Source organism: Thamnophis elegans, chromosome 1 (genome assembly GCF_009769535.1).
Source record: "Thamnophis elegans isolate rThaEle1 chromosome 1, rThaEle1.pri, whole genome shotgun sequence".
NCBI lineage: Eukaryota > Metazoa > Chordata > Lepidosauria > Squamata > Colubridae > Thamnophis > Thamnophis elegans.
This window is the reverse complement of record NC_045541.1, coordinates 100983934-101006432: the sequence shown is the minus strand read 5'-3', so window position 1 is coordinate 101006432 and position 22499 is coordinate 100983934. Positions and strand designations below refer to the sequence as shown.

Below are 22499 nucleotides of genomic sequence, written 5' to 3'. Positions count from 1 at the left end.
ATCTATATAAATACTGCAATTCATTTGTAGATCTCTATACATCTGACTCAAAATGTATTCAAATTTATACATTTGAAAAATTATGCCACCCTAAAAATATGTACAAATCTTATTCATCTGAAATGCACTTCTAAAAAGACTGTTCTTTGCAAACATTAAAAAAGCAATCTCACCAATGCCTTTATATTTAAATAGCAATTTGATACACTCATCTTCATTGTATCCTTTAATTAGAATTTGCAAAAGGTTCACGATGGTTGACTGTGGTTGCATGTGCGTGGCAAGCTGGTATCATTTTATATATTTATGGTCCTTTTTCTAGCTAGATCAGTGTTATGCTATGTCTCCTTTCAAAGTGAATTTAGTTTCAGAAAGAAATGACAAACTGAATTTTTAAAGTGGGAAAATCTAACTCTGTTAATACTAAGGAATTAATAAATACACCTGTGAATGTTGGAAAATTGTACTCTAAATGTAATTCATATTATAATCATACACTTATGTTTCAAATCTATTTTATTAATATCCAGGCTATGCTGAAAGATCACTTTTAATTTATATTATGATTCACAGAACCAAAGTTAAAGAGAGCAGGGATAGTGGGGAAACATTTTTAGGAAAGTATTTTTTCCAAACATGTTTTCAATTCCAAAAAGCTCTAATTATAGATTTTAAAATTCTAACTCCCAAGGATGTCTGGGAAGAAATAAGGGCCATCAGTTTACCAATGTGATATAAATATGATCTATATACTATATCAAAGTATATTGCACAAATATAACTTAGTACGATATACCACACCAAAATAAGGAGGAGTTAGATATGTATTGCTATAGTAGTACTCATAAATTCTGAGAGGAAAATGTATTTTGGATGATAAATGCCTATAAGCAGGTACTCCACTGTCTGAGAGATAGTAAAATAGCAACATCCATAAATATCAAAATCTCCAAAGCAAGAACAAATTGGGCAAATAAATAAAAATTAAATGGCAACCAGAAATTAATATGGACTGAGGTTTATATTAGACTCCATGATTAGAGTACACGAAAGACTAATGTATCCAATTAGATTGAATTGCAAGTCCCAGATGTTTTTCAATAAGGTGAATGTAACATGCATGAAGGACACCAAGGATGCTAGTAAAAGAAGAGTCAACAAATGAAGAAGTTAGCTTTGATTTACAATTGAAGTCCTGGCACTTTTTAAATGTATATCACAATGCAAATAAAAAGGTGGTGGGGTTTTGAACTGGTGGTCATGGCCATCCTGTTGACTTTATTTACTCATGGACGCACTGAAGGCCAACAACTTGGAGAAGTCTGCATTTACACTGCTGTTTGTATTCTTCACTTTGTGTGCAGCTGAGATGAGTTTTAATTCTCATATTGTTGAAGAATAATGCCATGATTCTTTTTAATTTGACTATAATTTTGCACCCAGATTCTTAGACATAAGACAACAGAACTTATTTATGAGTATAGATTGCACTGTGAAAAAAGTAGATATATCCTTATGGATAATCTACAATAACACTGATTTGACTCAATAGCACAAGGCAGTATCATATCCAACACATTAGATGTGATATTTCTGCACACAAAGGTCATTGGATTATGGAGACTCATTGATTTAAAAATAAAGAACAGGGAAAAACTGAAGAAAAATCTCATCCAGTGAGTCAGTAAATATTCAGTCAACAGAAAGGATTTACTTTGAAACCTGCTGTCCTGGTTACCAGTTTCTTCTGTAAATAAGATTAACTGCCCCCAGTCACCTTAAGCAAAGTTCAAATATCACATAGCTATAATGGATGTATGATAGCTAAAAGTTGTGGCAGGAATTGTGGCTGCAAAGGTGTTTTTTAGCTGCCTTGTTTAGGAATATTTTTCATCAAATGTTGGAGGCGCAGTTACCAACTCTTACTGTAACAAAAAGCATAGGCTCTATTCCACAAGTTATTTTTATATATTTATGAAAAAACACTCAACTGGCATTTTTGAGAACACAGAAACTTTAAGTTTCAGACAAGTTTGGATTTAAGTCTAACAGGTAAAATTTAATTTGCCCAAAGTAGCCATTTTTAATTGTAGCTCTTGGGCTGGAAGATGCTTGTACTGAATCATTTTCTTATATGAAGGAACTTACATGACTGAATATGCCACACCAACCCAGAAAATAAAAACTAGGCATTTGGGAGAAAGAGAAGAAAGACTGAAACAGAATCTTAGATTATTAGCTTTCTGAATGGAGGGACATGTACTGTAAAATCTTAATATCAAAGAACAGTTTCATTATCACATACACATATATCAATAAAGGAGAATATTTGTAGTTCAGGGATGAAATGAGGGGTCCTTGTTGGTCTCTGAGTTTGCTTGTGTTTTTGCAGATATTTCATTACCCTAACTAGGCAACATCATGAATGCCTAGTTACCTAATTAAGTTAATGCAACATCTGCAAGAAAACAAGCAAACTCACAGAGCAATAAGGACCCTTCGCAGAAATCTATGTTCATATCCGCTAGGTAGGCGACTAAACAAATGCTTTGGATGCAGAAAATCTTCAGTTCAGTTTGGTGCAGATACAGATAAAGATACAGTTACGTATTAACAGAGTTGGAAGGGACCTTGTAAGTCACTTCTGTCAGAAATGTGGATATTTGCTGCTAGTTATTACGAATTCTTCAACATGGCAAATTAATTAAGAATGTCCAGTTTGCATAGTTGTTTCTAGTTCCAAAAACCTGGGTGATTCCAGTTTGGGAAAGGCAGCTTTATATTGCTGACACCTAAGATTTCATGATGAGTCACAAGCATTCAAGTTTGGTTAAGTTCAGCTAAAGTTATTGAGGCCTATAAATAAAGCATCCACTATTCCTAATGTTCTAGGACTTATTTCAACAGAGAATTATTTGGGAATGGAACGAGCTGATAAACCCAACTCTAAATGGAGGACTACAAAAAGATCCAGGCTACTGTAAATGGCCATATTATATTGTATAAAAGAAGGGATGGAAAAAAACCAAGAAAAAAAAGTGAAGCCATAACTCAACAGCCTTTGATTTAATTAACCATTGGTGCGTTACTACTCGACAGCCTTTGAAAAAAGTTCTATATTTTGAATGGAAAGACCTATCTCATATAATTCTGAGACAGATATTATAAACCCCTAGTTCTCTAAAATGCAGTGATATACCTAAATATAAAGTAATGCCCTGTGATTTGCTCCCACTATGGCAAATGCCTCTCGCAGCATTAAGCTAAATCACATTTCTTTTGGAATTCATTTTCTTTAAAATCTTTACAAGAAAGGCAACTCATCCTTATACATTTACATACAGTATTATCATAGGTCACAGAAAACTGTGTACATACTCTCCATAAAAGGACATATTTCAAATAAAATACTTATAACATCAACAAACAATAGTGTTCCTTCTTCCCATTAGACGTAGATTTCTGCAGGCCCCAATTTTTGTACATAAATAGAAGAAAACAGTCTTTGGAATATTTACATCCGCTAGGATTTCCGGTCAGTGAAGATTTCTACAGCTGTTTTTAAAGTTGTACTTAGTTTTCATTTTCTCTCCAGCCACGGGCATTCTTCCCAAATTTATATACCAGTCTCCGGCCATCTACACGCTCAAGAATTTCTCTTTTATAATAGTATCTGTTAAAAGGAGATGATGAAATCATATACATAAAACTCATTTTTTGACCAATCCCCCTTTTAATTTTATTTTTAAATGGACTTAGCATTTAAGCTATTTTTCCATGAAATCAGAAAACAATTCAATATCTCATTAGGTTAAGTTACTACCACATTACAGCCTTTGCATAAGCCATTGCATATAAAACAGAACATATCCGTACACTATGTATGTATGTATGTGTGTATGTATGTATGTATGTATATGCGTGTATGTATGTGTGTGTATGTATATATATATATGTATGTATGTTGCATTTGTGCTGATAAATAAAGAAATAAAGAAATGCAACACAAATGTAACAAAGGCAACATTAAAAAAAATGGCTTTCTGCCTGGATGGCTCCTAGGGTGAGTCGATAGACAGAAAAGGGAAGCAGTATGCTCCCTCCCATATTTGGGCATACCAGGGGTTGTGACACAATATATATATACATACATATATACATACATACATACATACATACATACATACATACATACATACACATATATACACATATATACATATATATATATACACACATATATACACATATATACACATGCACACACACACACACACACACATCCCATTGATTGAAAGAGTTCTATAGAACATCTGTGTCTAAAATCTAGTTACAAATTACACCACTGAATGCAAAATCCCTTGAATGTGATGCTATGCAAGTTTCTCTTTATCTAAGGAACTTTGGGAAGTTCCTGACCAACAAGCTGATCCCATTCCTGTATTAAGGGGAAATCATTGATTAATAATTGAAGTATGATAAATAGATTATTACATTGAGAAGAAATTGCAACTATGAATGTTTCTGATGATTCAGGAGGACTTGCAGAGTCCGTACATGCCACTTTTGTGGGATTTAAAGACAAATGGTGAGTCATTGTTTAGTCAAGGAGTTGACACTTTCTCATAACTGACAAAATCTCTGTGTTCATGTGAAGACAATTTGGCAGTCTTTCTAGCTATATAATGTGGTTTTCCAGATGTGGGGAGGGCAAGGATCTTGGATTCCCATCTTGCCACATCAATTCAACCAGTATCTTTGGATCAGGAAAAAAAAATCAGGAAAATAGCTTGTGCTTCACTCTAGTTTACATTTTAAAAACTCCCCTGCGATTTCAGCATACTCTGGCTGTTTGCTTGTCATTGGCACTGAGATTAAAGGTAGTTATTTTTTTAAGCAAAATGTTCCCCTTTGTTACCTCATGGCACGGCTGAGTTTCTCATAAGTCATGCTACTGTTGTTCTTCTTCTTTCCCCATAGCTGAGCCACTGCCTCTGATTTTAAAAATCGGAAGATGCCTTCTGACCGATCCTCCCATTTTATCAACCCAGGATTCTTCTCTGGATGAAGGAGAATGTCTCTGATGAACTCCCACAAGTGAGTTCCCCGAGGAGCTATAATGAAATAATGTTCAGAGGAAACATTATTTGTGCCGAAAAACGAATGGTGATGGGTATACATTTTAGGAATTCCTAATATTTCTTTTTTTTTTTAAGTCCTCCCTATACTTTCTTAGGCTGGTTCCAAACTCTAGAGTTACTCATTGGAATTTGTTGGATGGGAAGGGGCAAAGCAGGAAACTGATATCGCAATTGCAGTTCCACCCCATTGTACGTCCACATAATGGCAACACACATACGGCGTTTGGATCTCAGCATTACAATCCCCACCTTGTCATTTTTAATCCTCCTGCACAACTAGCTGAACTTAAACCTTAGCTAATGTAATGAGCTCATATTCTTAACTCAAATGTATTCATTTATCTCAAAACCTATTTCACTAATGTTCTTATTCTATCTATTTAATTTAATATCTCTGATATTAAAATTTAGATTTTCATTCAGTATATATTCCATAAGTCTTTAATATCCCCCTCATAGCATAGAAATCCAGGAATAGGTGTCTTACTGTGTTTCTTATTGTGTGGTTTTGGAGGGTTATCTTGTGAAATTTTCTTCCCTTCTGAAGAATCCTCTGCAACAAAAAAAGGGAATCAGTTCTTGCCTCTACATATCTGAATCAGTTCTAGAAATTATGATATAACAAATGTACTTAAAAACATGTCCTATTCTTCTGCCATGCGGTCCTCAAGGCCTCAATTGGAAGCAGCATAAAACAAAATGGTCTTCATTAATGTCAGTAAAAGTTTTCAAAGCAATTAGGAATAAGTCGATTGCCCCTATCACAGAGCAGCCAACATTGAAAATATCTGTAAGTCATTGAAAAGATGAAACCCTGTCCTCACAATGACAACCCATCCAAACGTCATAGAATCATAGAAACCTGGAGTTCAATTTCCTGCTTAGTACAGGAATTCAAATTAAATCTAAATCCAGCTGAATATATTCAATATGTAATGAATGGGAGACCACTCTTGGTAATTGAATGGTTCTGGCATTCAATCAGAATGTGCCTTCTGAAACTTAAACCTATTATTTCATATCCTATGTTCTTAATTTTCTTTTGTGTAACATCTTTTCGGGTATTTGAAGTGTTGTCACTCTTCGTTCTCTTCTGAAAGTTAAACATATCCAAGTTTCTGCCTTCTTAAAGTTGGTGACTAGAAGTCAACATAAAAAGCACAACAGGATCTGTGTGCAGAATAACTATTAGAACTATTATTTCCTATAATTTAGAAAACTTCTGTTGATATAAATTTATATTTCCTTTCTTTGCAGCCCTATCAAGTATAATGTATAGTGTGTAAGCAATTCCTTTTCCACAAATCTTATTCTCAAATTACAGTAGGTAGACAAGTACCTAAGATTATCATTTGATTTCTGTTTCCTAAATGAAAGGCTTTTCATTTGCCTCTGTTTAATTTATTTTTTTATTTTCAGCACTTTTTTTAAACTATTATAATTCAATGTTGTGTCACTGGCATATTTGACAAGCAATCCCCCTATCTCTTCATCTAAATAATTAAAAAGTACAGGGCTTAGCATCAAACACTATGGTTAGGTTTTATGAGAAATAGTTGATGAATATTCTTTGAGTAAAACATTTGAGCCAGCTATTTACCTGTGTAATTGTCATGTGATCTATACTACACTTAGCTAAATTGCTAAATAGAATATCATGGGTTATATACTTTGTTGAAATTTAGATACATTACCTCAACAACATTTCTACAATCAGCTAAATAATTCAAAGTTTTCTAACAATCTGCTGAATAGATTCAACATTTTCATTGCATATAATTTACATATGTCATCTTTAGTCCTATTACTGCTAATAGTCATAAGCCATCAATTTATATATTCTTTATAAAAAATTAAAAACTTCCTCTTGAATAATATGTACTATATTATTGAGCTGTGGGTTCACTCATAGTTAGGCTACAGTCCTATTCCCATTTAAATCAGTGGGAGTGTATGGGAGAGAGAGAGTAGGTAGGTAGATAGGTAGAGGGGGAGAGAGAGAGAGAGAGAGAGAGAGAGAGAGAGAGAAGGTAGATAGGTAGGGAAGGAGGGAGGGAGAGAGTAGGTAGGTAGGTAGATGTTTCCAGGTGTATTTATCCACGTACTGGAGAAGGAAATCGCTGACAATCTGCAACACCCAAGACTTTGTTTCTGCTGGCACAGCACTTAATCAATGTAATTCTCATCAATCAGTTATAGAGCTTTCCAAAAGGGGGAAAGGGGTTTTTGCATTCTGAAAACCTCCCCAAAACGACCCATTTTTTGTGAAAACGGGCCCTTTTTTAAAAAAAAGGCATAGCCTTGGAGGGCTTGCAGAGTTATCCTGGGGGGGGGGGTGTGCCCCACCAAATGAGCAAAAACTGGTCCATTTTTTGTCAATAAAATTGCATGCATAGCCTTATGGAGGCTTGCAGAGTGCTCCTGGAAGCTCTGCCTCCCCAGCCCCCAGGAGCTCTCTGAAAGCCTCCATAAGGCTATGCACAGCCATTTTGGTGAAGGGGCGGGGCTTCGGGAGGCACAAAATGCTGTATTCAGCACCCAGATTTTCAGCCTCTTTTTTTGAGGAAAAAAGTTGCATCTTATACTTCGAAAAATACGGTAGGCACATTTAACACTATTGTTTATCAAATCGCTGTGTGAAACAATACTTTATTTTCTCAATTTGGAATCCAATCAGTTTCACTTAGGCTCTCATATTATGAAAAATGGAGACAAAATATTCCCTCAGGCAAGATTAAAATGAAATTCAGCAAAAGTTCTAAACCTTTGTATTATCTTTTGTTATTTGTTATAACAACATATATAAGTAGTCCTCAGCTAGTGACCATTTACAGTTAGAATCATAATAAAAAAATAACGACAACCAATTCTCATATTTATGATCTTTGGTAGTGTTTAAGGCAAAGGAAAGCTGAAGGAAAAAAAAGAATTTCAATTAGTGAAGCTTAATGATCAAGTTGCCAATCCTAGTTCTGCTTGCTAAAAAAGGACTACCTGTCTCTTTGATTTCTTTCATATTAAGGAAACTTATAACATCAAGACATATAATGACCTGGCAAAGAGCTGTTTCCGAGGTAATGAAAAAAAGCCAAATCCAGAGGAACAAAAGCGTTGTGGAAATTCTTCAAACCAACAAATTTATAGAGGCCTGTTTTCTCTCACCATTGATACATATTTTCTCATCTGATAGGAAGAACTGGATGAAGAGGTGGTATTCAGCAGGTTCTGACCAGTTCTGGAGAACCGGTAGCAGAAATTTTGAATAGTTCGGAGAACCAGTAAATACCACCTCTGACTGGCCCTGCCCCCTATCAATTCTTTGCCTCCTGAGTCTCAGCTGATCGGGCGGGAATGGGGATTTTGCAGTAACCTTCCCCTGGAGTGGGGTGGAAATGGAGATTTTACAGTTTTCTTCCCCTGTCATGCCCACCAAGCCACACCCACAGAACCGGTAGTAAAAAAAAAAATGAATCCCACCCCTGGCTGGCTCCTGGATCCTTACAGTTTACATATTAATCTAAACCTGGTATTTGTTTTAAATTTACCATATTTGTTAAAATGATAATCAGTTTACTATGTTGATAATTTACATGTTATAAACATATAATAGAACATGTATAGAGAGAAGTAGATAATTTCTATTTGTCGTATTTGCCAAAATGAACATCTGTTTTAGGTGATTACCCAACCCCCTCTAAAAGAAAATATTAGTCAGAGAAATTTGCCGGGAACTCAAGTTATATCTGCATCTGAGCACAGTCATTATATAGTGTCAGAAAGCATAGAGCCCACATGCATTCTTCCACCTACATTCATGCATAAACTGTCACCACAGCTTTCAGTGGAAATTAACTATTTGCATGTGCAAATGATTTACAGTAAATACCAGCCCCAGCTTCTGTACCAACTTGTCCCAATTACTTTGTTGCGATGCTGATAAGCATACTAGGGAAATGGATATAAACTACCATTACAGAAGAAAATGGCAAGTCCTTTTGCTAAGAGCTTTAAAAAAAAAACCAGAACAAAAACCTCAGCTAATTGCATTCATGTCTTTTCTGCACCGGCAAACTGAGAGCACCATCCTCTTATACAAACTGCTGACTTTGTGGGAAAGCAACAAAGCCCAATTAAGGATTGTTGTTTCCACCCTCTTTTATTCATGTATATATATAAAATTAAAGATTTCATTAAAATACCATAAAAACTAACAGAAACCAATATAAAGTAGGAAAGATATGTGCAGAAAGGGGGGGGGGGAAGGAAAGAAAAAAGATACAGAAAAGTATTTTTTGAATTTTTTACATATTAAAAATTTGCCTCTTACTCTATGGTTATAATGTTTGTTTGTTTGTTTGTTTGTTTGTTTATAGAAATAACTCAAGGTAGCATACCTATCCAACACACCTTCCTACTATTTTCTCCAACCCTGTGAGGTGAGTTGGACTGAGAGAGAGTGAGTGGCCAAAAGTCATTCTGCTAGACTGCAACTTATAGTCTCCCACATTCCAGCCTGGTGTCTTAACCACTGTCTCTCTTCTTTCTATAATCTGTTTTGTTTGATCATCAAAACCATAAATCATAGGTTCTTTTTTTCTAGTTCACACAAAATCTATAAGAGTTTTCTAATCGGCAATATTGTCTTTTCTCTGATCAAAAAAGTAAATTTGGCCATCTCAGCAACCATTCTTCATTGTGGGTAATGCTAAATCTTTTCATCTTAACCTCACTACAGCTTTATAGTTATTCCATAATTCTTTTCAGCTGTTTATCACTTCCAAAAGAAAAACCACTGGTTTCAACCACTGGTATTAATATTAAAGATTCTCTTAATTAGTGTGTGTACTTGGATCCACAATATTTTTAAGGTCCACTAAACATGATAAAATGTCCCTTCTTTTTGTTTACATTTCCAACATAAATTTGAAGTGCCTTTATATATTTTAAATATTTTTTTCTGGTGACATATGCCAACGGTGCATCAATTTATTAAAAAAATTCTTTAAGATTATAACATAGTATATATTTCAACTTTTCCAATCCATTATTTCCCTTATTTTATCTGTAAATTATAATCAAAATTTTTGACCTACTTTTCATAAAACTTTTCACATTCTTCTGTTTCAAATTTTATGAAAAGTATATTCATTTTAGCAATTACATGTTCATGATTTGTATAGAATTCAAACTCAGTTTTAGAACATTTAAATCCATAATTTTATTACTTTATTTTTTTCATGATAATTGTAAATAAAAGAACCATTGACAGTTATATCCCTGTGCCATCAGTATTTTTTAAAAAAAATATTTTACATGTCCCTTGAAAAAAATTCTAATTTCTCACAAGAAGTTAGACATTTGTGTTTCCTTATTGTTTATCATTTATAATATGCTATTTGGGCTGAGAGTTACAGAGATATTTTTGGACATAATCTGAGTTTGCATCTATTCTATAGTCTCAATATGTCTAAACAATAGCAATAGCACTTAGACTTATATACTGCTTCATGGTGCTTTACAGCCTTCTTTAAGCAGTTTACAGAGTCATGACTTTTAAAATCCACATTGACCTTAACTTTGTTGTACCATTGCTATTTCCTCTGCAGAAGAAGCAAGCCCTACCTTTAAACCTTTGTGAAATTTGCTGAGTGTGAGAATCCTAAAAAAATTACATTAGTTTTTAATTGAAGCAACATACAAGCAAGCAAGCACATAAATAAATTAATATAATCACATAGCCTGATGTAACATCTTATTTTAAAGAATAAGGGGATGGAATCCTTGCTGGTCTGGTGCTTTCTTGTTGTGACTGATGTCACCGCAGAATATTTTATCAACAAAGAAATACCATCGAGGGTGGTGATTCACGTCGTGATGAAACGACATGCAATCTGGGGGCTCCAGGATTGCTGTCAATATCTCTGTTGCTAGACAGTCCTTTTTGGATCTAAACCATTCTGAAGGAACAGTGATAGAGAAGAGCATTTCCTGCTGATCTCAGGGACATCACAAAGTCCCTGATCGATCCAGGAGAAAGCTCTTTTTTGCCGGCTACAAGAGAAGCAGTCAAAATGGCTGCAGAAGGTTGGGACAGTCCCTGAAACGGAAGCAGAACAGGAGAGACAGTGTGTCGAAATGGTGAGAAAAATCCTTATTATTAGAGAAGAGAAAACCCAAAAGATAGTTAAAATAAAATTGAAGACAGAAAGAAGTAAGCGGCAAATTGACCCTGGTTTAAAACTATTGCGTTAACTTTTTCACTTTAATTTTCTTTGTTTTCTATGGATGGACTTTTTACAAATGCCTCTTACTTTTAAACTGGACTGGTCTTTTTTTCCTTCTTCCTCTATACTTCTTCTATTTTTTGTATTTGTGGATTAAAAGTTTCTTTCCTCGCAAGGCTCGGTCGGATTGTAATCTTTAAACATTTTTTTCTTCACTTCCGGAATTCGGAACTTAGAAAGAGAAGCAAAAACAGAGGGAAAGGATGTAACACTGCCATCTAGAAGCTAGAGGCTTGGCAACATCTGATAATACAAAGCTATTGACTTTGTTTACTGAAAGGGTCAGTGGCTATACAGGTGTTTCTTTGAGGGAAAGAGAAAGCTTTGATCTGAAAAACTTTACTGAATTTGTTTGAAACCTAGCAAAAGCCTTGGATATTTTAGTGGTAGTGTCTATAACCTGGAAAAATGGCCCAGTATGAAGAAGAAAAGGGATTAACATTGCAAAGAATTATGCTAGAAATTCAAAAAGTCTTAATAATCACAAAGAGAATTGAAAAGACACAAAATTATAGATCAAAATACAGAAAGTATGGAGGGAAGAGTTGAGAATACTTATGAAACAACAATGAAATTTGAGGGCAGAGTTCAAAAAAACCACAGAGACATATGAAAGTGATAAGAAAATTGTTGACACTGTCAGCAAATTGAGAGTGGAGGGAAATGATAAGTGCAAAATACGGAAAGGAAAGATCAATGAACTGGAACTCTATCTCAGATGTCAAAATATAGATGAAGAAAGGGGAGAAAATTTGGCAGAAACAATGAGAGTAATTTCAGCAGAAGCACCAGAGATAACAAAAGTCAAGCTGAAAAAAGGAACAGATAGAGGGTTTCGAATCTTTATAAGATATGCAATGAATAACAAGTTGACAAGAGAAGTCCACATAAGACTTATCAAGAAAACACTTAGAATACAGATTCTACAAATGGCAAAAGATATTGGACTGCACTACTTCTGGAAGGATACAGGATGATGAAATGAAATGTCACAATAAAATTTAGTTAAATGTAGTTAAATTTTGAGTACTATGTATAAGACAAAGTAATAATAGCTATAGCCAAATAAATTATTATTATTATTATTATTATTATTATTATTATTATTATTATTAGCACCCAGTGTGCCAATTACCACTGATAATTCCAGTGGTAATTGGCACACTGGATGCTATTCCAAAAGCACTGAAATTACATTTAAAAGAGTTAAAAATGGACAAAATCACCATCAGTCAAATGCAAAAAGCCGCACTGCTTGGATCTGCACGCATATTACGAAAATACATTACGATGTCCTAGGCCCCTGGGTGGGGCCCGACTAGTAACCAATGCCAAATCCGGCGAAACAACTGGCCGCTGTGATACAATTGTATAATAATAATGCATTTATATATACTAGATAATATGAAATTTTATACAAACTGTAAGTGAGGATGATGGAGATGAAATTGAAAAACCTTTTTATAAAAGATAAATAATTCTATATAGAATAGAATATAAAGATGTAATATCATTGGATGATTTCAGGATGATGTAATGAAATGCTATAATATAAATTTACTTCAAATTTAATATGTTTCATATAAAAAGGATGTAATAATAGTTATGCTAATGGATGTTTAACAATTATAACAATTTATATACATGTATATTAGATTGATGATACTAATAATCGAAAAAACATAGAATTGAAAATTATCAGAGAATGTTATCAATGCTAAAATAATAGAATGATTTAGAATAGGATATAAAAAAATCCTTTATTATTGGATATATTGAAGATGATATAATGAATCATTATAATATAAATGGATACATATTTAGAATCTTGTTTAAAATGGAAAAAATAATAGTGATAATCAAACAAATGAAGTATAATAATAATGTATACAAAGATATTTGATTGCCAATATGTGAATTTTGATAAAGCTCAATTGATGACTATGGAAAGGATGCAGATGTTGTAACCAATCGACACACTGTATGCAGTTGAAGAGGTTTTTATGTTATATGTTTTGTGTGTTTTTGTTTGTTTGAAAATAAAAAAAAATATTTAAAAAAACCCAAAGAAATACCATCAAAATGATTAAAAGAAAGCAAAGTTGAAAGTAGGAAATGTCAGCAACCGGAAAAAGCTTATTCAGACTACAGTTTGTCCCACTCCTTCAATCTATGTCCAAGCCTCTTTTGCTGTTCCAATGAAATCGGCATGGGAAATTTCTCTTTGGCTGTTTTCAGAGGGAGGGTAAACCAAAAGCAAAGTAATTGTTTGTAACAAGAGCAGCATAAGATAGCATGGAGGATGGTGTGGTACGATCAAGTATAATTCAACAGCTCTCTCTCAAAAAAAAAAAAGGCATTGCCTGTCATTTTTTTGTCTCTTGGGTAATGCTTGTTTTCCTCTCCTCATCGCACCATAGTGTCAATAGAGGCATGCATGGCTTTTCACATACCGCAGCGTTAAGAACTAATTATTTCACAGCTGCAAAAACAAAAGCTGATCATTTTACTGGGAGAAAAGTTTCAAGCATGAGGAGTTTTTGAAGGTGTGTTTTGATAAACGGGAAAAATAAAAGATGTTTCAATAAAGATATCTTGCAAAACTCAAGCGAAAGAAAAATGCACAGAATTTGCATATGATTCAGAAACACACGGCTTCTTTTTGCCAAATACACAAATTAGGACATGCTGTGACCCCGGCATGCTCCCCATCCAGTAGGATCAACAGTTGGAGGATTAATAGATCACAACAGGGGACAATGATCAAATTTCTCTACAGTTCTTCCGGTTTGAAAAGGTAGCAGCTGCTACCTTTGGGAAGTAAGACAGCAGGAAGAAAGCTGCTTAAACTGACATTTTCTGCCTTCTGCGCAAATAGTATTTGCATGTCCTGATTATTTTAAGAAACACAATTTTCACAGTTTACCCAATACATTGAGTTTACACAGCAGTAATGGGCAGGCTTGCGGTTCATTGTGTTATACAAAGACGAGTGTTATTCATGGAGCTCAATTCACCATCTGTCTCAGCTCTATTGTGTCTCAGTTCGGCACCACAGGTTTCAGCCAAAGCATATGGTGGTTGATTCATATCTTTACAGAGTGAAAACAAGTAGCCAATGCTACAGAGTAGCCACAAGGAGAACAGTTGCAAATTTATTGGGGTTTTTTGTATCAGAGGGGAAAAAAGAAATGCTTTGGTCCAATAGTCTAACAAAGAATATTAATGTCATTTGTTTGCTCTCTATTACAAAACATATAAAAACATCATTTCTTCTCTCCCAATTCTTAAATGCTTGCTGACTTACAGCTAAGTGTTTAGGTCTACAGAACACTATAAATAAGGTAAGATGAATTGATCTAGAACAGGAGTGTCAAACTTGATTTCATTGAGGGTCACATCAGGGTAGTGTTTGACCTTGGGGGGAATGGAATGAACATGGCCAGGATGGGTGTGGGCAGCTTGATGTCACTTGTGTCGTGGGCGCTTGTGGGGGCCCGAGAGCTCCCAAGCTTTGTTTTCGGCTGCCATGGCCTCCTGCAACCCTTTATCAGCTAAAACAAACCTTGGGAGGGCCACGGCTCACCCTCCCGAGTTATGTTTTCACTGGCAGAGGCACCACTGGCCATTCCTTCATTGTTTCCAGGGCGGCCCCATGGGCCACATCTAAGCACCCCGCGGCCAAGATCTGGCCCCGGGCCTTGAGTTTGACACCCCTGATCTAGAAGTTCTAATTTTGTTATTTAGCTGATTCTATTCCTTGGATCAAAGCAAAATATATATATGTATGCAGATACACTTCAATAACATACTTCAGGATTTGCACAAACGCAGCATTTCTGAGCTACTAATTAAAGCAACTGCATCATTTTTCAGCCTTGAGTTTTTGTGGTAATGGCTAGCACAGACATAATGTGGTTCAATGAGTACCAAAGCACTTTCTAAGCATGTCCAATCATGTGTATCTATACAAACAAAATCTATATTTGTCTGTACATCTATAATAAAGAGACCACCCAAAGTATATAGTAACATAGAATATGGTTTAGATATTTGACCTAACCGAATGCTGTTATCAGGCCTAGATTATGAAATGTTAGACGTACTTACCTATAGGTTGGTGACCGCCAGCGCTGGCAGAAATCTGTGCTCGACAGTAGGCTTTGCTATCCACTAATTCTGAGGATTTAGGAAGAAAAAAATTAATGTAAGAAAATATTTTTCTCAAAGTAATTTCCAGAGGTGCTTAAAAATACACGAAGTCCTAAAGGTAGTTACCTACTGTGCCACCATATCCACTCTCGTAGAAATAATTGTCTTCTTTCCAAGATGTAATTAAAGATGGATCTTATGCACAAAAAAGAACAGAGCAAAAATCAATACTGTTGATAATAATACTCCTAGTTACTTAAAAGAAATGTTCTGGATGTCAACATCTAAAGCATTTCCATGACTACTATCAACTTGAGAAAGGGGGGGGGGGATGCCATGAATACTTTTGGCCAGAGTAAAAGTCTCATATTTCTGTACTGGGATATGAATGTGCATATCCAGAACCCTGCCATAACATCCTGTTGGAGAATGTGATTAATGACCTCAACCAGAGGGGAGGGGACACAGGGGTGTAGTTCAGACACCATTAAGTGGGATTTAGTTTCGGCTCCACGAAAGTCCATGCCAAGATGTTAGTCCTAATAAATGAATGGGTTTTCTTTGAATTTTGTCTGGAAGCTCGTAAATTAATTAGGCCAACTCTTGGAAACGTCAAACTGTATTCAAAACATAAATTTTATATTTTAGCAGCAATAATGCGTACAAAAGCATCAGGTTATTTTATTTATTTTATTAAGTACAAGAAGGCATTCCTCTCTAAGGGTGTGCAATTGGACATCAGAAACTGTTTTTTTTTTCCCCGGAGAAGAGGTGTTAACAGCTTTAAAGCATGTCACCATTCCTGAGCAGGTTGAAAGTAAGGCCATGCTGTCTTCATTGTTAGCATGCTTAGGAATGGTGCCATGCTTTAAAGCTATCTTGAGAATTTTGAATTTGCTGTACAGGCTGCACCAAGGTAAGGGCTGCATTTACAGCTGGTGAGATTGCCTCTGTTGTGGGTGAGTAAAATGGCAAAAGGCTGATGAGTAATTGTTTGGCTCACTCTTCATTAGCCCTGCTCCAAACATGGCACTCACCTGACCCCATTTTTAAACCTAAACTCCATCCTTTAAGCTCCTGAAGCTTCTCAAGTTTCAACAATTGTTATTTTGTTAAACAATATTTTCAAAAAGCCTTTCCTTCTTTCTTTGGATGCTTCATACTTCTGTTCATGTGTTATTGTTTTATTATTATTATTACTGTGGCTACAAGCCTTAATAGTTGGAAACAGCTCTTGGATCTCTAAAAAGTTCTGATTTTGTAATTGCTGTCTTGGTAAGGCAGCAAGGATCCTATATGCAGCTAACTACCCTTTTTTGCTATTTTTGTTATTTTTATTTAAACACATTTCTTTAATTCGGCATCTAACTTTTGTAGTCATTGGGAAGTCAGAAAGGAATATAGATAACTATGGGTATATTAAGCTGCAATCATATGGTATAAATTTGTTCTTTTCTTTCTAAAATCTTAACCTGGTAACTTTTAGCATAGCAAAGAATAAACATATTATTGTAGGAAACGAGAAACAAAAATAAAGGTTTCACAACTGTTCTAAATTTATCGTTTGACCCATAGAACACACAGATGATCACAATACTCATCTGGGTATTGTTGCCAGAGATTAGTTCTACTGTACAAACATTTGTCCCTTTTTAAGAAGATGTTAACCTTGTTTTTGTTTCCATTTCCAAATACAAGTTTGGGGATCTAGCTGTCTTTTAAAATAATGAATATATGATTACACCTGGAAATGAATCATGATGAATGCTAAACCTTTTGTGTTTTGCCAGCTTAAAATTTATGAAATAGGAATTTAGTTAGTCTTTTGCTTACTAGCTACGTGTTTGGACACCCCAAACCTATGTCCCCTTTGACTTCTTGGAAAAAATCCAATGGATGGATGAATAAAATAATCTCAGATTCATTGAACTGAAATCAACAAATGCCTTAAAAAATCCCTTTATTGGGAAAAATATTTTTGAAAAGGGATATGGACATCATTTGCAATTACTTAGAAATTATTGTAGGTTCTTTATATAATATGTGGTGATCTAGATAATGTGACCTTTTACTTAGAACCTTCCTATATTTCTTCCCGAATTTACCTCTTATTACTAGAGCAAATCCATTTAAAAAAAAAAGAAGAGTAAGATAATTAAGAAATATTTCTTTACTGTTAGGTTGAGATCTGTCTACTTGAACATATCTTAAAAGTATATGTCTTCTATGGTTGGTTCTATTATATTACATTGGCACTGGTCTTCTTGTATTCGGGCCTTTTCCCGTGTAAGATTGAAATTAATTTGAAGGAACCAGGTTAATCTCCAAAACAGAACACTTCAACAAGAGAATAATTATTGAAGCTATCAAAATAGAGACACCCACACAACATGAATAAACATGACAATATCTCCCACCTACCAGACATCTGCAAACCATCCCTAGTCAACAAACAAGCCCCACCCACCACGCAGGGCGTTACAACATGAAACAACAATGGACACACAGCCAGCACCAATCAGCACCAATCTACCAATCATGATATAACCACACAACCAATCATTCCACTTACTGAAACAAAGCCAGCACTCCACCCCCCCACCAAGATTTATAGAAAGACGGCAGCTCCGATCACACTTTAAGCCCAAAACCCAGCCTGAAGATGGCGAGTGAGACCTTGCTGAAACGTTGCCAAGACAATAGCAATAGCAGTAGACTTATATACCGCTTCATAGGGCTTTCAGCCCTCTCTAAGCGGTTTACAGAGAGTCAGCATATTGCCCCCAACAATCTGGGTCCTCATTTTACCCACCTCGGAAGGATGGAAGGCTGAGTCAACCCTGAGCCAGTGAGATTTGAACCGCTGAACTGCTGATCTAGCAGTAGCCTGCAGTGCTGCATTTAACCACTGCGCCACCTTGGCTCTTACACAATCTCAATCTTACACAGGAAAAGACCCAAATACAACAAGACCAGCATACCTACACCCGTGAAAATCTACGGAAGCACGCGCGCACACACACACACACACACACACACACACACACACATGTTCATAACAGAAATAATGTAGATATCACTCACCTGTTTGTTCTGTTTTAACAATGACATTGTGTGATGGATACACTTCACTTCCAGTTCCGCACTGACCTGACAGAAATGAATGTAATATGCAATACAATTACAAAAAAAGGTGGAATTTCAATCATTCATCCCCAGAATAGCTGGATTATATGAACAATAGGAAGCAATGGCATTGAGAGCTACATCAATAATATATCAGCACAACAACAAAAAAGATATTCTCATGCTAGCCTTGCTTCTGATTATATGAAGTAGCAATTCACAAGCAATACCAGCAGATTTTCTTCTTATTAAATATTATTTAAAGAATTAGATTGACTGAAACAAAGAAGCCACACAGTTTTAATATAGGGAAGGAATACTTTGGTATTAATCAACAATAATGTTGATGAGAACATAGTGTTCACTGTCAATAATACACTACAGACAGCCTTTAGTGTATGCCAAGAATCTTGTCCTGACTGGGAAAAAAAATTAAAGTATTTTTAAGTTCTAAAAAAGTTCACCTTAAATATATGCTTCTAAGAATGCTTGGGACACTGCTAAAACCAGGGGGGGAAGTTGAGTTGGGATAATATAAGGTAAAGACCTCTGAATGCCCTATTTAGATATTATTTAGTGCTTGTGGCTGTAATAAGCATTGCAAGCCATTTTGTGAGAGTACCTATGTTTTCAGGATTCCAAATGTTTGCACTGAACTAAATCTATTTAAAAAAAACAAAACCTTGCAGTCCCATTCTCTCTGGAGTTGAATTAAGGAAAATATACTGACATAGGTTTTTACTTTCATCCCAAAATGTTTGTACACTATGTGATTAGAATATTATATATCCGGGTTAAAGATCTGATCCTGAAAGCTGACTGAATGTCCTGTATATTTTTCAAAACTTCCTATTGGGCTATGGGAACATTTTGTTGTAAATTACTGAAAGGAAATTATTTTTCAGAGACGTTGGCTATAAGGACTCTCAGACTTGGATCTGCTACATAGCAATGATTAATTTGTTGTGTTAAGCTTTGGAACAAACTGTTTTGATCTTCAGCCATATTAAGAAATAGGTATCTTCAGGATCACAAAAGGAAAGAGAAGCCACCATAAATATTATTTCTATTTCACCATACATAGAAGATAATGTTCAAATTTTTATATCAAGTTTTTATATAGTAGATTCAAAATTGTTCAGTAACAAATGAGTTAAGCAGGATATTTATTATAAAATTTTTCTTTCCTTTTACCTCTTAATGATTTCTGAATGCAAGGAATACATTTTGAACAAACGTTATATATTGTGTCTAAATCTTGTTTTCCCATCCTTAAGCCTCTATTCATTACTAAATCAATTTGCATTATCTTTTATTATTGATCCTGTTTCCTAAATTTGACTAGAATCATTGTCTATTAGTAGAATAATAACTAATGCTTAAAAGTTGGGAAAGGCAACATATATTTTAGTGAAAGGTTTTACCATTCCACTTTAGATGATGGAGGTTGCTGTAAAGAAGTTGTCCAGCAGAACCAGCTGCCCGGGTGAAATCTTGCAAAGTCATGCTACACAGATGATCCCCACTGATGTCAAATTCCTGGAATGGGATACAGTTGGCATCAAGCTGGTTGGTGTCCAAAAGATGTTGGAGCCATTCCCAGACCTGATACTTTGTCCAATACTGAGGATGGATTTCATGCCACTGTGTTCCAAAGAAACTGCTTGATGCTGCTGCAGGGAAAGATGTAGTAATCACTAAAGAAAACAATTCACTATCCATGAATAATATTGGTGAAAGTGAAGAATGCTTCATTTTTATTTACGTATTAAATTATTGAAAAAATCCTCAACACTTAAAAAGCCATAGTACCGACAATGATAAATAATGAAAATAATCATTGATGAAAAGGTGATATAATAAATTAAGCAGCAGAAAGCAGAGTCAATAAAAGCAAACATCTTTAGGAATTAAAATGTAAATCTAGAACTTTGGCTTCTACCCTTCCAAACAGCAACTAAATTCTATAACAGAATAGAAAAATAAGTTTTTTTGGGGGAGAGAGGAAACTTCATTGATACCAATGAAGAGGACTAGACTATTTTTATATACTCAATGGAAAACCCATAGCAGAACTTTCAACAAAAAAAAATCAGATATGAATAGTTAAATAGTCTTTATCTAGACTATGTTCAGATTAGTAATTTGAGTTTCCCGAAAATAAATGAAACCAATTGCATGATATAAAAATCAGAAACTCATGCAGTCTAACACCAACCCAGGTAATATTTAATGATATTGAATATGGTTATGAATTCAGAAGTAATTATAATTTGGAAGCATCCTCAAAAAGCAGGCTCATATAGAGCACATTACAATAATCTCATTAACAGTTCATTAAGAAAATTAGTTATGACTATGATATGTTTATTCCTATTTTTAAAAGAATGCAGTTGGTGGGCAAAGTGAAGTCAGCATGTGCATCAGCATACAGAATTCTAATCTTGGGGTTTACAATTATCTATTTACTCCAAGGCAAACTATGTTCCTTATATACAACTCAAAGTGAATTGTAAAGAATTTACGAAACAAAAATTCTAGTTATTTGGTAGGAAATCCATGAAATTTTTTTTACAGTAAATGTTGAATCGATATTTATTGAATTGATAGCAGTAGCAGCCAACATTAAAATAAAAATATGGAATAGGATTCCCTTAAAGAAATATCAAATTTTAAAACTGTAGTTGCTACAAATTAAATCCTAAATGTTTTTTTGTATGATTTAAGGCACCATATTTTAGTGCTTTAAATTATATCACCTTTATGGACTTAGAACATCTCCATTACTCTATTTCCATATTCAGAAATAAGGAGTTATTTTAAATTCAGTAATGAGAAAAACATTTCTGATGAGCTAGTTATATGAATATAATTTATTTAAAGTCAAGTTTAATGGGTACTTCAGTCAAGTGCCAAATGAAAAGGTTTCTACCTCACCCAGAATTACTTCTGGCCATCGGTGATAATGTTAGTTTCATTGCTGATGAGAAGCAGTTAACCTTAGCTCAGCACAGCAAGAATTGGGATCGAGAATTTCAAGTTGAAATGATGTGCTTTCCAGATTTCAAACTTAGATTAGAATGTGTTGTCTATTTGGGTGGAGTTGCCTGGTAGATGCTACTGATAGTATTACACTTTGCAGAAAGTCTTTTGTTTTAATACTTTAAATGAAAAAAAATGGAAGAATGGAGAAATAATTGCATTCACCAAAATTTTAGTTTACAGTAATTGGACTGTATTCCGTGTTGATTACATAAGATTGCAATCATATAATGAGTTTCACTTTATCAAAATAAAAAGCATGCTTTGCAAATAGCACAAGGACAAGAGAAAGATGTATAGTGCTCAAACCTATTCATAGAACACCACTGGTGAATACTTCCTACCATGACATGTGGGATATCCCTCTGCCCAGGTCGACTGTTCATGAAGAAGACTTGTGACGGTATTAAGACTCATTCTGCCAGTTCCTTCTAAAATCATGATCTGTAAATGCAGCAAACAGCTCACTTAAAATGAACTTTTTCACCTCCACAATTGCCAAGAATATCCCATCAAAACAAGCAATGCCAAGTATCTATCAAAAGATACCCTGTTAAAAACATTTGTAAAAATTCTTTTTTGGATAAACCCCAAATAGCAAAACATTATTACATTTGATTTTCATAGACACAAGGCAAGTTATTACAACACCCACCCATAAAGAATGAAGGAATGAATCAAAAACAAATAGAAGAGAAAATGTGCTTACTTTTTTGTTTGTTTCCCAAAAGTAAAAAAACAATATATAAAAGTA

General features: G+C 34.7%; 1 protein-coding gene across 2 annotated transcripts; it reads right to left on the bottom strand.

Moving 5' to 3' along the window:
• Window positions 1–1288: 1288 nt before the first annotated feature.
• EHF (ETS homologous factor) lies at window positions 1289–22186 on the bottom strand. 2 transcript variants are annotated; one of them, XM_032210161.1, is made up of 8 exons: window positions 22090–22186; window positions 20128–20373; window positions 18662–18727; window positions 15704–15772; window positions 15536–15604; window positions 5629–5694; window positions 4919–5114; window positions 1289–3673 (listed from the first exon to the last, which is right to left on the bottom strand). In XM_032210161.1, the coding sequence occupies exons 1-8, from the start codon at window positions 22184–22186 to the stop codon at window positions 3574–3576; spliced, it is 909 nt and encodes a 302-aa protein (XP_032066052.1). In that variant the 3' UTR covers window positions 1289–3573. The 2 variants fall into 2 exon arrangements, with proteins under 2 accessions (XP_032066052.1, XP_032066061.1); XM_032210170.1 differs by lacking the exon at window positions 15536–15604.
• Between the last annotated feature and the right edge of the window lie 313 nt (window positions 22187–22499).

Bases quoted from the DNA above. Each gene is read 5' to 3' on its own strand.
- EHF (XM_032210161.1), bottom strand. From the start codon at position 22,186: ATGATTTTAGAAGGAACTGGCAGAATGAGTCTTAATACCGTCACAAGT. The intron at 15,605-15,703 runs GTAACTACCTTT...CTAAATCCTCAG, and splicing joins TGGATATGGTGGCACAGTAG to AATTAGTGGATAGCAAAGCC. The intron at 5,695-15,535 runs GTAAGTACGTCT...TTTTTGTTGCAG, and splicing joins TGGCGGTCACCAACCTATAG to AGGATTCTTCAGAAGGGAAG.